General features: G+C 47.0%; 1 protein-coding gene across 11 annotated transcripts in view; it reads right to left on the bottom strand.

The window, feature by feature from the left end:
* Positions 1-11,545, bottom strand: part of C8H10orf143 (chromosome 8 C10orf143 homolog) — a 57,187-nt gene extending 45,642 nt beyond the window's left edge. For 3 of the 11 annotated variants that reach the window (XR_006270802.1, XR_006270803.1, XM_043476074.1), the window contains exon 1: positions 10,382-10,629. Coding sequence is in view for 4 of the 11 variants with exons in the window: in XM_043476074.1 (XP_043332009.1) it covers positions 10,382-10,555 (174 nt within the window). In the remaining 7 variants the exon portion in view is untranslated. Of the gene's footprint in view, positions 1-10,381; positions 10,655-10,966 lie in introns of those variants that run through there. The other 8 variants (XM_043476072.1, XM_043476070.1, XM_043476078.1 and 5 more) reach the window with 8 other exon arrangements.
* Positions 11,546-15,320: the final 3,775 nt, after the last annotated feature.

The following is a 15,320-nucleotide window of genomic DNA, read 5'->3' as shown; positions in this document are numbered from 1 at the left end:
CAAAGGTTTATATAGTCAAAGCTATGATTTTTCCATTAGTCATGCAAGGATGCGAGAGTTGGACCATAGAGAAGGCTGAGCACCAAAAAATTGATCCTTTTGAATTGTGGTGCTGGAGATGACTCTTGAGAGTCCCTTGGACTACTAGGAGATGAAACCAGTCAATCCTAAAGGAAATCAACCCTGAATATTCATTGGAAGGACGGATGCTGAAGCTGAAGCTCCAATACTTTGGCCACTTGATGCGAAGAGGCAACTCATTGGAAAAGACCATGATGCTGGGAAAGCCTGAGGACAGGAAGAGAAGGGGACAAGAGAGGATGAGATCATTGGATGGCATCATCAACTCTATGGACATGAGTTTGAGCAAACTCTGGGAGATGGTGAAGGACAGGGAAGCCTGGCGTGCTGTAGTCCATGGGGTCACAAAGAGTCAGACATGACTGAACAACAACAAATGACTCTGGCACTGTGTAAACAAAATTCAAATCTTGAATAAACACAAAGATCCCATTACTTAATAACTATAGAAGATCTATCAAGCAGCAATCCCGCCAGAGAAGAGTTGAAAAAGAAACAGAGTTGAGTAAGAGAAGACATTTGACAGCATGCCACCTCTAGAAACCCATTTCTCGACTTTGCACTCAACAGAACGTGGAGGATAAAGAAAGAAGATGTCAACTTCCTTGAATGCTTTGACAGAAACACCCTGTGAATTCTCTTCAATCAGCACAGCAAGAAAGTGGCAGGTTCTTGAAAAGCCTTAAGTCAAGCACATGTAATATATATGCTAATATATGTTAAGCACATATACTCTAAGTTAGAATACCAATGTAAATTGTCAGAAGTTGGTAATGCAATTAAAGGTAATTCTCCAACTATACACATACACGCACAATAATCTCATCTTTCATTTGAAGGTATTTTAAGGATTTTTATTGACCAGTGGAATTTATTCTAAAGATCACCTGTATCATAATTGTGTGATGCTGACTGAGTCCCAGTTATCAGAACGTTGCTGAGTGAGGCATTCTAGTCTAGTTTAGTATCTGTCACAGTAAAGAAAGTTCCCTCTTGCTGGAGCAGCTGACGCGGCCACACCAGCTCTGAAGCAGAACCGCGAGCGCCGAGGAGCAGGACTGTCGCTGAGAGAGCGCAGCTCCCCCTCAGGGGCAGCCACTGGGAAGCAACCTTGAGCTCCTGGGGGTGTTGCTTTCTGCAGCACAGACTGAACAACAGAAACCAGCAGAAGCGAGGACGCCTACTCTCAACCCCGTGTGGTCAGGTGCCCTGGGGCTTCAGCCACGGTGACTGTAACATCAGAATGCGGGGCACCATCAGCTGCCCTTTCCAGAAGACTCCTCCCCTTCCTGGGCATGGACTTGCATCCACACCCTGGACCAAGTCCCACTCAGGAAAGAGAAAGCAACCGATGAGGAGACAAGCAAGGTAAGCCGTGGGCACCACCATGATTCCATGAAAGCTGGCTCCCCAGAGGAAGGTGGTGGAGCAAAGAGAAGAAAAACCACTCTTTAACTTCCAATGAAAATGAAAAGACATAAACACACACTCTAGACTGAGCATTAATTTTGCTTGCATAATTTACCAAGGACAGTATAAACCTAAATTATAAAAAATCTACTTACCACAGGCAGAACCTAGAAACTATCCTTGCAATGATAAAAAAAAAAAAAACTACAGCATGGAGTATTTCTGTATTTGTTATTTCAGTGACAAACCAAAATCCTGTGCTGTCAGAAAGGTAGGACATTTTATTTCTATTTTGCATGTGAAGAAAATGAAGTCCACAAACCCCAGCTAACTTGCCTGAAGTCCAATAACTGGAAATGCCAGAGCTGGGGCTCAGCGTGCGTTCAGTCGAACTGGGCAGACAAGACTGAAACATATATTAAAGAAGTACTAAAAACTTAATAATGTATGAAAAATATATCAAAGCTTAACATAAAGCTACAGTAATCAAGACAGTGTGGTAATGGCACAGGAAACACACGGAAATCAATGGAACAGAATCGAGAGTCCAGGATAAACCCTTCCGCTTATGGTGAACTAACTTTTGACACGGGTGCTAAGACAACTCAATGGAGAAAGAAGAGTCTTCATAAGAAGTGGTGCTGGCCTAACTTTCTGTCCATATGCAGAAAGAGGAATTCAGGGCCCTAACATATACCACACACAGAGATGAACTTGGGATGGATCAGAGAGCTAAATGTAAGAGCAAAGAGCATTAAATTTTTAGAGGAGAACATAAGAGAAAATCTCTGTGATCTTGGGCTTGGCAAAGATTTTTTAGATCCATCACAAAAAGCATGACTCATAAAAGAAACAAATTCGTAAACTGGATTTCATCAATATCCAAAACTGCTTACCATATGCACGCTAACAGACTTGTCTCCAGAATAAAGAAAGAAGTCTTTCAACTCAACAAGATGGCAAACAGCACAATTTTTTAAACAGGCAAAGGATATGAATAGGAATTCTGCTGACAAAGATTTACATATGGTCAATAAGTACATGAAAAGATGTTCGACATCATTAGAAAAATGCAAATCAAAACCACAACGGGATACCATGTCCCACCCACTGGAATGGTTATAATCCAAACAAGTGTTGGCAAGGATGTGGAGAAAATAGAACCCCCACTTGTTGCTGGTGGGAATTTAAACAGTGCAGCTGTTTTGCAGAACAGTTTGGTGATTCCTCAAAATGTTAAGCACAGAGTTACCTAATAACTCAGCAATTCCACAGTGAGGCACCTACCCAAGGGAGATAAAAACATACGTCCACACAAAAAACCTGTACCTGAGTGTTCACAGCAGCATTCCTCAGAAAATCCCCGAAGAGCACACAACCTGAATGCCCATCAACTGAGAAACTCTTAAATAAAATGCGGTATTATTCATATGATGTAATATTTAGCGACAAGAAGAAATAAAATACTGATATATATTTCAGTACAGATGAACCACTTATGTTAAGTGAAAGAAGCCGGTCACAAGAGACCAAATATTGTGTGATTCCATTTATATGAAATGGCCAGAACAGGCAAGTCAGCAGAGACAGAAAGTAAACTGGTGGTTGCTTAGAGCTGGGGGAGCGGGACAGGGGACCAGGTTTCTTTCAGGGTGATGAAAATGTCCTGAAATCAGGTTGTGATGATATTTACCCAACTCCGTACTACGCTAAAACCACTCATCTGTGCACTCTCAGAGTGAACTGCACTAGGATACAAATCTGCAAGACTGTCATTTATCATATATATTATTTATGTATGCATATAATAAACACATATTTATTATACACACACACACACACACACACACACAGTCATTCAGGTGACCAAAAGGTATTTTTAAGATAAATTTGGTTCCTGGACTGCAGCTCCCAAAACCCTTGGAATTTCTAAGCGACCAGGGCAATGTGGGTATTTTCTATTAACATGTGGTCTCTAGTCCTCGGTTCCTGAGGTCACTTCAGAGCCATAAAGGTGAAATGGGTGTCCTGTTACTCATGTTAACGAAGTGACTTTTGGAAAGCACCTGGTGGGGGGGTGGGGGGACTGGCTGCCTGAGGAGCCACCCAAGAAGAGATGCTTGGGACTTTCAGTCCCACCCTCTGATTTCTGGGCAGTGGGGAGGGGACAGAAGCTGAGTCACAGAGGCCACTATCACTCACGCCCACAAAACGAAGCCGCCGGACAATCCAAGAGGAGGGGTTCCGAGCGCTTTCAGGAAGGGGAACCCTGAGCTGGTGTGGTGTGCAGGCCGGGGCTGCAGGAGGACAGACCTTCTTTGTGCCGGGTCTTGTCTTTTGTATGTCTCCTACGGCTGTGGATTCACGTCTTTTGATACCCTTTTACAGACAATTAATAATCTGGTGAGTCAGCGGGCGGCCGGAGTTCTGCTCCAGAGGTAACTGGATCTAAGGGGGGGGTGGAGGGAAACTCTGGCCTACAGCCAGTGGTGACAACCTAAGCTTTGGCGTCTGGAGTGGAGGTTGGGCTTGGGGGCCTGGGCCCTCTACCTGTGGGCTCAGAGGCCGTCTCTGGGCAGTCAGTGTCAGGACTGACTTGAACTCCAAGACATCCTGCTGGTGTCCAAGAGCTGCTGGGGGAAGCCTCCACCACACACACTAGTACTGAGTTCAGAAACCCATTTAAAACTACACATAAATAAAGCCATTTTTTAATCTGGGAAAGATTGAAGGCAGGAGGAGAAGGGGACGACAGAGGATGAGATGGTTCGATGGTATAACAGACTTGATGGACAAGAGTTTGAGCAAGCTCCATTACTGGGAGTTGGTAATGGACAGTGAAGGCTGGCGTGCTCTAGTCCATGGGGTCACACAGAGTCAGACACGACTGAGCGAATGAACTGAAAGCTGCTTTTCAATGGGCAAAAAATTTGAATAGACAGTCCACCAAAAAGATATGAATGATTAATAAGCAAAAAAAAGATGTTCAACATCACATATTCATCATTAGGGAAATAAAAATTTAGATTGCTGAGAACACTTAACTTCACATCTACTAGAATGACTATAGTCAAAATGACAGATGTGAGGAAGATGTGGACAAACCAGAACCATCTCAGGATGCCAGCAGGGGCGCAAAGTTGGACCATAAAAAAGGCTGAGCACTGAAGAACAGATGCTGTTGAATTGTGGTGCTGGAGAAGACTCTTTGACATCAAGGAGATCAAACCAGCCCATCCTAAGGGAAATCAACCCTGAGCATTCATTGGGAAGACTGAAGCTGAAGCTGAAGCTGAAGCTGAAGCTTCAGGTCCAATACCCTGGCCACCTGATGTGAAAAGACTGGAAAAGATCCTGATGTTGGGAATGACAGAAGGCGGGAGGGGAAGGTGACAACAGAGGATGAGATGGTTGGATGGCATCACCAGTTCAATGGACATGAGTTTGAGCAAACTCTGGGAGATGGTGATGGACAGGGAAGCCTGGCGTGCTGCAGGCCATGGGGTCAGAGAGCTGGACACAACTGAGTGACTGAACAGCAACAAAGGGGTGTAAAATGCTGCCACCACTTTAAACAGCAGTTTGGCAGTTTTCAGTAAGTTAGACATGAATTTAACATTGGAACCAGTCATTCCAGTAGGGGTGTCTATCCAGCGGTAATGAAAACTTATGTCCACACAATGACCTCTATGTGATCCTTCAGAGTTTTCAGCACTATTTATAACAGCCAAAAAGGAAAAACAGCCCCAATGTTCATCCACTGATGAATGAATAAACAAAACGTGGTATATCTACACAATAGAATATTATTTAACAATAAAAAAACTAATACATGCTTCATTGTGGATGAACCTCAAAAACATTATAAAAGTGAGAGAAGTCAGAGGCAAAATCACACATTATATACTTCTGTTTACACAAATGTCCGGAAAAGGCAAATCTAGAGAAACAGAAGTAGAGATGGTGATTGACTGGACCTGGGGGTGCGAATGGGCACAAGCGATCTTTTTGAAGAAAGCAGTCTTCACTATGGTGATGGCTGCACAGCTAAATTCATGAAAAATCACTTCATTGTACACTTAAAATTTTAAAACTTGAATCCACGTGGTCTTGATGGTAAGTGTGAAAGGGAAATCTGAGAAGTCATAGCCATGGGGACTGACCTGAAGGGGCACACTATACCAGGTAATCTATAACTTTCCCTAGATAAATGATATATACTTAAAAGATACCACGATTTTATGCATCAGCGGAAGTCTTCCACCATTTCTTTTCAGTTAAACACACACACACACACTCTTCACGGTAAGCGATCACAGAGTGGGTGCTGAACACCTCTGGTGTGCCTTGCCTGGTCTGGGCACCTGGTCACAGTCCTCCATGGGTCACTGCTGAGCACAACAGACACCTAAAAGGGCCCACACCAAGGAGGACTGCCTCCTAACTGACCTAACCTCATTTTGACTCTTCTGTGTCATGGACAGAGAAATCTGCTGAAAACTAAATGATCAAGGCTGTAGCTGGCAGCATGAATATCTGACTAGAGTCACAACTGAAGATGAAGTGATGGACAAATTTCCTTTTTTCTAGATGGGAGGATTGTTGTTCAGTTGCTCAGTCATGTCGGACTCTTTGTGACCCCCTGGACTGCATGTAGCACGCCAGGCTTCAATGTCCATCACCATCTCCCAGAGCTTGCTCAAACTCATGTCCATCGAGTCGGTGATGCCATCCAACCATCTCATCCTCTGTCGTCCTCTTCTCCTGCTGCCTTCAATCTTTCCCAGCATCAGAGTCTTTTCCAATGAGTCTACTCTTCTCATCAGGTAGCCAAAGTATTGGAGCTTCAGCTTCAGCATCAGTCCTTCCAATGAATATTCAGGATTGATTTCCTTTAAGATTGACTGGTTGGATCTCCATGCAGTCCAAGGGATTCTCAAGAGTCTTCTCCTGCACCACAGTTTAAAAGCATCAATTCTTTGGCACTCAGCCTTCTTTATGGTACAACTCTCATATCCATACATGACTACTGGAAAAACTATAGCTTTGACCATACGGACCTTTGTTGGCAAATAATGACTCTGCTTTTGATAGCTGAGTACAATTAAACTGAGTAGACCAGACAATACAAAGTAGCTCAATGGATAATTTCTAAACTAAAATAACAGGTGAGAGAAATATATAGTTTCTTGAGGAGTGGGTTGCAATTATTTAGAATTAAAAGAGTGGTCACCAAAAGACAGAGCCAAATGGTTTTGTCAGGGATCCACACCATCAGCTACTATTCACTAGGTTTTTCACAGTAGGGATCTCACTGAGCAGATAAGCAAGAAAACCTATGTCCTATGGGGCAGAACAAGCAAATTTAACTCTGAATTTCTCACTTTGTAAGTTAGACCCCGCAAGGTTACTTGGATGGAGTTATAGACATCAGTACATCTGAGTGGTTTTGCTGACAAGAACACCTAGCTCTACTGGACAACCTTTCAAGTGTTAGCAAAAGTGGATCTATAAGTTATCCAGAGAAAGTGGGTATATAATATCATCAGCCCTCTAATTTAAGGGCAGCTACTCATAACATCAAGGATTGGTGAAAATGGTAGGAATTCTACAATTTATTCACACCTAAATTTCAACAGCTGAATCAGAAACATTCCGGACTGCAACTCAATTACCTGCCCTCCCACAAAGCTCAAGTGTGCTCACCCTGGGACTGAAGGCGTGACCTGTGTATCGGTGTACCCGTAAGGAAAAACATGTCTGCCGATAGAATGTGCACCTAACCACTTGCAGACCTGCAGAAGAACCTACACAGCACAGCTAAACAAAACCACATAAGGGCTGATGAGCTAAATTCCATGTTGAAATATTGACCTGTTAGTGGCTTTACTCAGCAGTGACATTGCTGCTGCAGTGCACAACCTAGACGAACTCTGAACATGTTAAGTCGCTCACTTGTGTCCGACTCTGCAATCCCGTTAACTGTAGCCTGCCAGGCTCCTACATCCAGGAAATTCTCCAGGCAAGAATACTGGAGTAGGTTACCATTCTCTTCTCCAGGGGAACTTCCCAACACAGGGATCAAACTCATGTCTCCTGCATTGCAGGCAGATCTGAGCCACCAGGGAATGTGTGTTAAAGGTATTCCTTCAGGAAGAAAACCAAAAAATAAAACCAGATGGAAATAAGAATATACAAAAGACTGAAGTGCACTGGAAATGGTAACCCTGTGGGCAAACAGTAAGCTTTTGTTCTTGTTACTGAAACCTCTGTACTCTGGCCAGAGGGCCTGCTCTTTACAGAGCTTTTTTGGAAAAAGTCTTCAGGGAGATGAAAGGCTGAGGCGTAGACATGAATTTTCGGGCGTTCTGGGTTGACACTTCCATTCTGAAAGGTGTGGTGAGTGCAGTGGTTGGGGACTGCAAGAAGCCAGGCACTGGATGCCCAGTCACGGGGTCAACCTAAGCAAGGCCTCACTTCTGTTCGTCCAGAGCCTAGAACAGTGCTGGTACACAACAGGTGCTCAGAAGAAATAATTTTTTAAAAGTCTATGCAACAGAAACGATAAGCACTACTGCTATTCAACTGCTACATGTTAGTTATTTAACTGCTACCACACTCAGTAACCTGACCATGATCAGGACACTCACAAGCAGACAGGAGAGACTCCTGACCCTGACTCATGAGCATCCTCATTCCAGAGATGGTCCTGGTGGCGTCAGCTCCTAGTCTCTTCTGCTGGTTTTAACACACAGGTTAAACCTGTGTTAAGTTCTGGGCTGTCACCGAGGTATGAAGGGACTCCCGCTTCCCGAGTAACCGAATTCTGAATGGGTGTGTGAGAGACAGACAGAGAATGAGAGAGTGGAAAATGGCAGGAAGAACTTGGCTCCTTTATGAAGCTCAATCCAGATTATCAGATCAAAAACTAGGACACAATATGACATAAACAAGAACTTTATCAGATCAGGGGACAGGACACCCCCCAGCACTACACACCCTCACCCTTGTCTGGTAACAGTTTGGAAGTGCTGGAGCCTCAACCTGGGCACTTCATCCCAGCAACTCCAATCTGAAAGACACTCAAGGTTTCTTCTATTAAGTCTTTCCCGTTCTCTCTGATCAACAGTGGCCTATGGCTCCCCATCCCTGACCGTGCAGCGCATCACACCTTCCATCAGTTTATGGCCAACTAAGGACTTTGTTTTGAAGTGTCATGTTTTAGTTCCACAAGCTCCCTTAGGAAGCTATAGAGCCCAGTGGTTAAGAACACAAGTTCTGGAGGGCGTTGGAAGGGTTTAGGACCTACTGCCACCACTTGCTAGCTGGTTAATCTCTCTGTACTTCGGTTTCCTCATTGGTAATATGGGCATCATAGCAGGTTGTTGTGAAATTGATAATCCACATGGTGGCCACTTGAGGACTGGCAGAACCTGCCACACCTCAGCGAAATGTCTCCAAGACGTCCTCTCCGGCAGCGACATCACCACTGCACACCCAGGTGCTCCAGTCACAAGCCTGGGGTCATCTGGACTCCTCCCTCTACATTCCCTTCCACACCCGCTCCACCAGCAAGATCAGTCAGTTCTTCCTCCAGAACACACAGTCTGTGTACTGTCACCGTCCCCTCCCCTCAGTCTGAGCCTCCATCACCTCTCACGATCTATATATTGTGCCTCCCCTCTGACCACCATCCCTTTCATTTCCCACAAAGCTGCTCTGTGGAAATGGGTAGCCCTTTAAATGTCAGGATGATCGTGTCACTTTCCTATTTACTTCCCACTGTCTAGAGGATGGGGCTTCCCAGGTGGCTCAGTGGTAAAGAATCCACCAGCCAACGCAGGAGACACGGGAGATGTGGGTTCGATCCCTGGGTCAGGAAGATCCTCTGAGGCAGGCAACCTACTCCAGTATTCATTCCTGGGAAATCCCATGGACAGAGGAGCCTGGCGGACCACAATGCACAGGTTTGCAAAGAAGCAGACACAGCTGAGGGGTTGAACACACACACGTGTCTGGAGGACAAGGGGGTGCTGAAGCCACGGACAGAACGAGACTGGGTGCGTGGATGTCTCTCATCTGGGTACCACTAGCTGCGGTATGACTAGAAGGCGCGAGGAGAAGGGGACGACAGAGGATGAGATGGCTGGATGGCATCACCAACTCGATGGATATGAGTTTGAGTAAACTCCAGGAGTTGGTGATGGACAGGGAGACCTGGCGTGCTGCAGTCCATGGGGTCGCAAAGAGTTGGATATGACTGAGCGACTGAACTGAACTGTTCCACTGCCCTGGGCTCACCTTTGTACTATTATGCACAGAACCAAACTTCTATCAGGTCTGAGCCAGAGTGGTCTGAAGTCTCCCTGTTACAGAAGCTAAGCCTATGCCCTGTGAAGTGGTACCAGGGAGACGGGCGCTGCATCAAGAACATAAGTGACACTAGCTCATGGTGAGGCAGTGGGTGGCGAGGAAAGAGGCTTCAGGGGAGAAAGCTCCTCACTCCTCATAGGCTGTGCAAAACACTGGAGAAAAAGGTTGCCTGCGCTAACTGGGAAGGAACACGCCACGCTCACGGAGCCGGGAGGTGTAGAAGCATATAAGTAATTCTGTTGCTCGGTACAGCGGCAGATGGCTGCTGCTCTTAGAAGGAACCATGGAGTAAACAACATGAAGTGAGAACCAGAGATTCGCAGGCAGAGGTGTTGGACAAGAGCGCAGCTCAGAGGCTCTGCCCTCCCGTTCCCAATCGCACAGGGCTTCTGTCGGTTCCCTGAAAACCTATGCACTTCCTGCCCACACTAATTTTCCCTTCAAGCCTCGCATAGGCTCGACGACGCACCCACCCCGAGCTTGCTTAGGGGCCCTCCCATTACCCATCACCTCTTACCCTGCGCTCTCGCAGCAAACGACTGGAGTGTCTGCTGGCGTGGCACCCATACCACATCCAGCCCAGTGCCTGCACGTGGCGGTCTGACTCAGGAACAGCTGCGCGCAGAAGGTGGGACAGCCCTTGACTTTGGACACAGAACCTCCGAGGCCTCCGCAACAGCCCTAAGCACATGGGACCATCACTGGGTTTCCAGGACCCCGCATCTCTGCGCAGGCGCAGCCTGAGGGGGCGGCCGCCCCATCCAGGCCCCGCCCACTGTGCTCCGCCCAAGCGGGCTCACACTGCCCGCCCAAGCTCGCATCTGTGCGCAGGCGCGGTCTGAGGGGCGGTCCGCCTCACCGAGGCCCCGTCCACTGTGCCCCGCCCAAGCGGGAGTGCTCGGCCCGCCCGGGCCCGCATCTCTGCGCAGGCGCGGCCTGAGGGGCGGTCTGCTACACCCAGGCCCCGCCCACTACGCTCAGCCCAAACGGGCGCGCGCCGCCAGCCCCGGCCCGGCCTCCTCCCACTTCAGGCTCCAGGAATCGCCAGACCCGGTGGGCGTGCGCCTTCCGCTTCGCGAGGCCCGGGCTCCAGGGGACTCACCGCGTCCCCCAGGACCTGCAGATCCTCGGGCCTCCGCCGTCGCCATCGGCCCAGTGCCAGGGTGTCCATGCGGCCCCAGGCCCCAGGCGGCCAGGCCTCTCAGCCCCCTCTCGCGGCCAGGTGCCGCCCTCCCGCCCCAGCCCGCGCCGCCGAGGCCACGCCCTCTTATCTCACGTGCCCCAAGGGAGCCAATAAGGGACTGGGGGCGGGGCGCTGCCGGGAACCCGTGAGCGCTGGCTGGCGCGACCACAGGCTGGAGTAGCGGAGGCCAGAGCCTTGAAGACATGAGGGGATTTCCCCCCGAGGTCGTTAGTTCTATTACTTCTCTAGTCACTGTCACTCCCTTAGGTCGTTGATTCTGTCACTTTTTCGGTCACTGTGTCGGCCTTGGGGCTCCAGAGAATCTCCGGTTAAGTGTTTCGCCACTATTCGACTTGGGACCTGTGGTCGGCTGGAGGAGCGCCCGCCTCCCCTCTTGTGATTGGTCGCTGAGCCCGTCTGCCGTCGCTGGTTGGCTGATAGGTGGCTCAGCGGGCCTATCAGAGGGGAGGAGCGCTGGCGTCTCTGGGAGTTGTAGTCCTTGGGAGTCCGCCTCGCTTCCGGGAGGAAGCCACGCCCCGGCGCTTGGTGTCCTTCAGCCTGGTATTGCCCGGGGCACGGTGTCTTCTCGTCCAGAAGCGCTGGGAACACCCCCGGTTCTCTGAAGCCGCAGCTCTGAGCTGCCCGGGCCCTCGGGCCGTGCGGAAGGGGCAAGCGAGGTCGCGCTGCCCGCGGCCGTCGTGCGGTTTGGGATTCGCGTCGTGTGCCGTCCCACCCCCGGAACCCTGGCGTCGCTCCCCGGCCCAGCCCTGTGCCCAGCTTCGCCGCCCTCTTCTCAGGGGGCCGAGCCTCAAAAGTCCACCAGTCAGTCCAGGCTGGACCGTGCACCCCACCGCGGAGCCCCCGCTCCGTTCTGCACCAAAGTGCGGAGCCCGAGATCCTTTCTGCTTAGTTAAAGTTGGTATAAGCTAATCCTTTGACAGTGATGGGCTGATGGGTCTGTTGGGTCTGTTGGGGCACGGCTGTCTCTGGGGCAAATGTTCCTTACTGTTTAAAGAGGGATATACGCCAAGGTCCCCCACAGTCGTGTGTACTGAGCTCTAACTGACTTACTGTTCTGTTAGTTTACTTTATACAATGCAATGAGCTGATATATGTATATAATGCAAAATGATCACTAGAATGAGGTACAGTTAACATATCCAACACCTCACATAGTTACATTTTGTTTGTGTGTGTGTGTGTGTGTGTGTGTGTGGTGTGAAACGGTTTAGTACCTACTTTTAAGCATCTTTCAAATACACAATACGGCAATGTTAACTATAATCACCATGCTGTATATTAAAAACCCAGACCTTAATCACCTTGTAAGGACGGAGAGCTGAGTGTGGCAGAGATCATGGACTCCTTATTGCCAAATTCAGACTTAAAGTGAAGAAAGTAGGGAAAACCACTAGACCATTCAGGTATGACCTAAATCAAACCCCTTATGATTATACAGTGGAAGTGAGAAATAGATTCAAGGGATTAGATCTGATAGACAGTGCCTGAAGAACTATGGACAGAGGTTTGTGACATTGTACAGGAGGTAGGGATCAAGACCACCCCCAAGAAAAAGAAATGCAAAAAGGCAAAATGGTTGTCTGAGGAGGCCTTACAAATAGCTGTGAAAAGAAGAGAAGCAAAAGGCAAAGGAGAAAAGAAAAGATATACCCATTTGAGTTCAGAGTTCCAAAGAATAGCAAGGAGAGATAAGAAAGCCTTCCTCAGTGACCAATGCAAAGAAATAGAGGACAACATAGAATGGGAAAGACTAGAGATCTCTTCAAGAAAATTAGAGATACCAAGGGAACATTTCATGCAAAGATGGGCACAATAAAGGACAGAAATGGTATGGACCTAACAGAAGTAGAAGATATTAAGAAGGGGTGGCAAGAATACACAGAAGAACTATACAAAAAAGATCTTCACAACTCAGATAATCACAATGGTGTGGTCACTCACCTAGAGCCAGACATCCTGGAGTGTGAAGTCAAGTGGGTCTTAGGAAGCATCACTATGAACAAAGCTAGTGGAGGTGATGGAATTCCAGTTGAGCCATTTCAAATCCTAAAAGATGATGTGAAACTGCTACACTCAATATGTCAGCAAATTAGGAGAACTCAGCAGTAGTCACAGGACTGGGAAAGATCAGTTTTCATTCCAGTCCCAAAGAAAGGCAATGTCAAAGAATGCTCAAACTACCACACAATTTTACTCATCTCAAACGCTACCAAAGTAATGTTCAAAATTCTCCAAGCCAGGCTTCAAGAGTACATGAACCGTGAATTTTCAGATGTTCAAGCTGGATTTAGAAAAGGAAGAGAAATCACAGAGCACATTGCCAGCATCCATTGGATCATCAAAAAAGCAAGAGAGTTCCAGAAAAACATCTACTTCTGCTTTATTGGCTATGCCAAAGCCTTTGATTGTGTGGGTCACAATGAACTGTGGAAAATTCTGAAAGAGATGGGAATAACAGGCCACCTGACCTGCCTCTTGAGAAATCTGTATGCAGGACAGGAAGCAACAGTTAGAACTGGACATAGAACAACAGACTGGTTCCAAATCAGGAAAGGAGTACATCAAGGCTGTATATTGTCACCGTGTTTATTTAACTTTTATGCAGAGTATATCATGAGAAACGCTGGGCTGGATGAAGCACAAGCTGGAATCAAGATTGCTGGGAGAAATATCGATAACCTCAGATAGGCAGAAAGTGAAGAAAAGCTAAATTTAGAGACTCTTGATGAAAGTGAAAGAGGAGAGTGAAAAACCTGTCTTAAAACTCATGGGTTTGGGTGGACTCCGGGAGTTGGTGATGGACAGGGAGGCCTGGCATGCTGCGGTTCATGGGGTCGCAAAGAGTCAGACACGACTGAACAACTGAACTGAACTGAACTGATGAAGGTGAAAGAGGAGAGTGAAAAAGCTGGCTTAAAACTCAACATTCAGAAAACTAAGATCATGGCATCTGGTCCCATCAGTTCAGTTCAGTCACTCAGTCGTGTCTGACTCTTTGCGACCCCATGAACCGCAGCACGCCAGGCCTCCCTGTCCATCACCAACTCCCAGAATTTACTCAAACTCTTTTTCCATTGAGTCGGTGATGCCATCCAAACATCTCATCCTCTGTCGTCCCCTTCTCCTGCCTTCAGTCTTTCCCAGCATCAGGGTCTTTTCCAATGAGTCAGTTCTTCACATCAGGGGGCCAAAGTATTGGCGTTTCAGCTTCAACATCAGTCCTTCCAATGAATATTCAGGACTGATTTCCTTTAGGATGGACTGGTTGGATCTCCTTGCAGTCTGAGGGACTCTCAAGAGTCATCTACAACACCACAGTTCAAAAGCATCAATTCTTCAGTGCTCAGCTTTCTTAATAGTTCAAAAGCAGCTTCTGAACCAAACAAAACCCGCAGCCCACCAATCTTCAGGCTTCTTGCTTCATCTCTGATATTTGAGTCACTGTAAGTGTACTATTCTGTAGTTGGAAGCTGTTTTGTTACAAAGACCTATCCTTATCCATTGTGGTGAAGCCCTACTCAGCTGGGCTACTTGCTACATGATATTCAGCAGATTAAATAGCTAATTACCTCAATTTTCTCATTTGTAAAAGAGGATGGGCTTCTCTGGTAGCTGAGTCGGTAAAGAATCTGCCTGCAGTTCAGGAGACCCAGGTTTGATCCCTGGGTTGGGAAGATCCCCTGAAGAAGGAAGTGGCAAACCACCCCAGTATTCTTGCCTGGAAAATCCCATGGACAGAGAAGCCCGGTGGGTTGCAGTCCATGAAATCGAAAAGAGCTGGGCACGACTGAGCCACTAACACTTTCGCTTTCACATGGTGTTGGGAGGATTAAATGAGGTACTTACATAAAGTACTTAGAACAATGACTGATACAAACTAAATATTCAATACTACTGGTAATATTTCTAGGACTACTAGTGAATCCTGTATTAAAAACCGTTGGGACCTTCCAGTGACAAGGTAATTAAGTTCTGGGCTTGTAATATACAGCATGGTGATTATATAGTTAATAGTGCTGTATTATATATTTGAAAGATGCTTAAGAGTAGGTTTTAAGACATCTCACACCACACACACACAAAATGTAACTATGTGAGGTACTGGATGTGTTAACATACCTTACTCTAGTAATCGTTTTGCAGTATGCAAAATCGTTGCATTGTACACAGTAAACTAAGAGAACAATAAATGTGAGTTAGAGCTCAGTAAATATGAGTGTGCGGGACCTTGGGGCCAGATGTGGTTTTGGAA

The sequence above is a fragment of the Cervus canadensis genome, chromosome 8 (genome assembly GCF_019320065.1).
Source record: "Cervus canadensis isolate Bull #8, Minnesota chromosome 8, ASM1932006v1, whole genome shotgun sequence".
NCBI lineage: Eukaryota > Metazoa > Chordata > Mammalia > Artiodactyla > Cervidae > Cervus > Cervus canadensis.
Note: the sequence above shows the minus strand (reverse complement) of the source record. Positions and strands in the feature narration are given on the sequence as shown.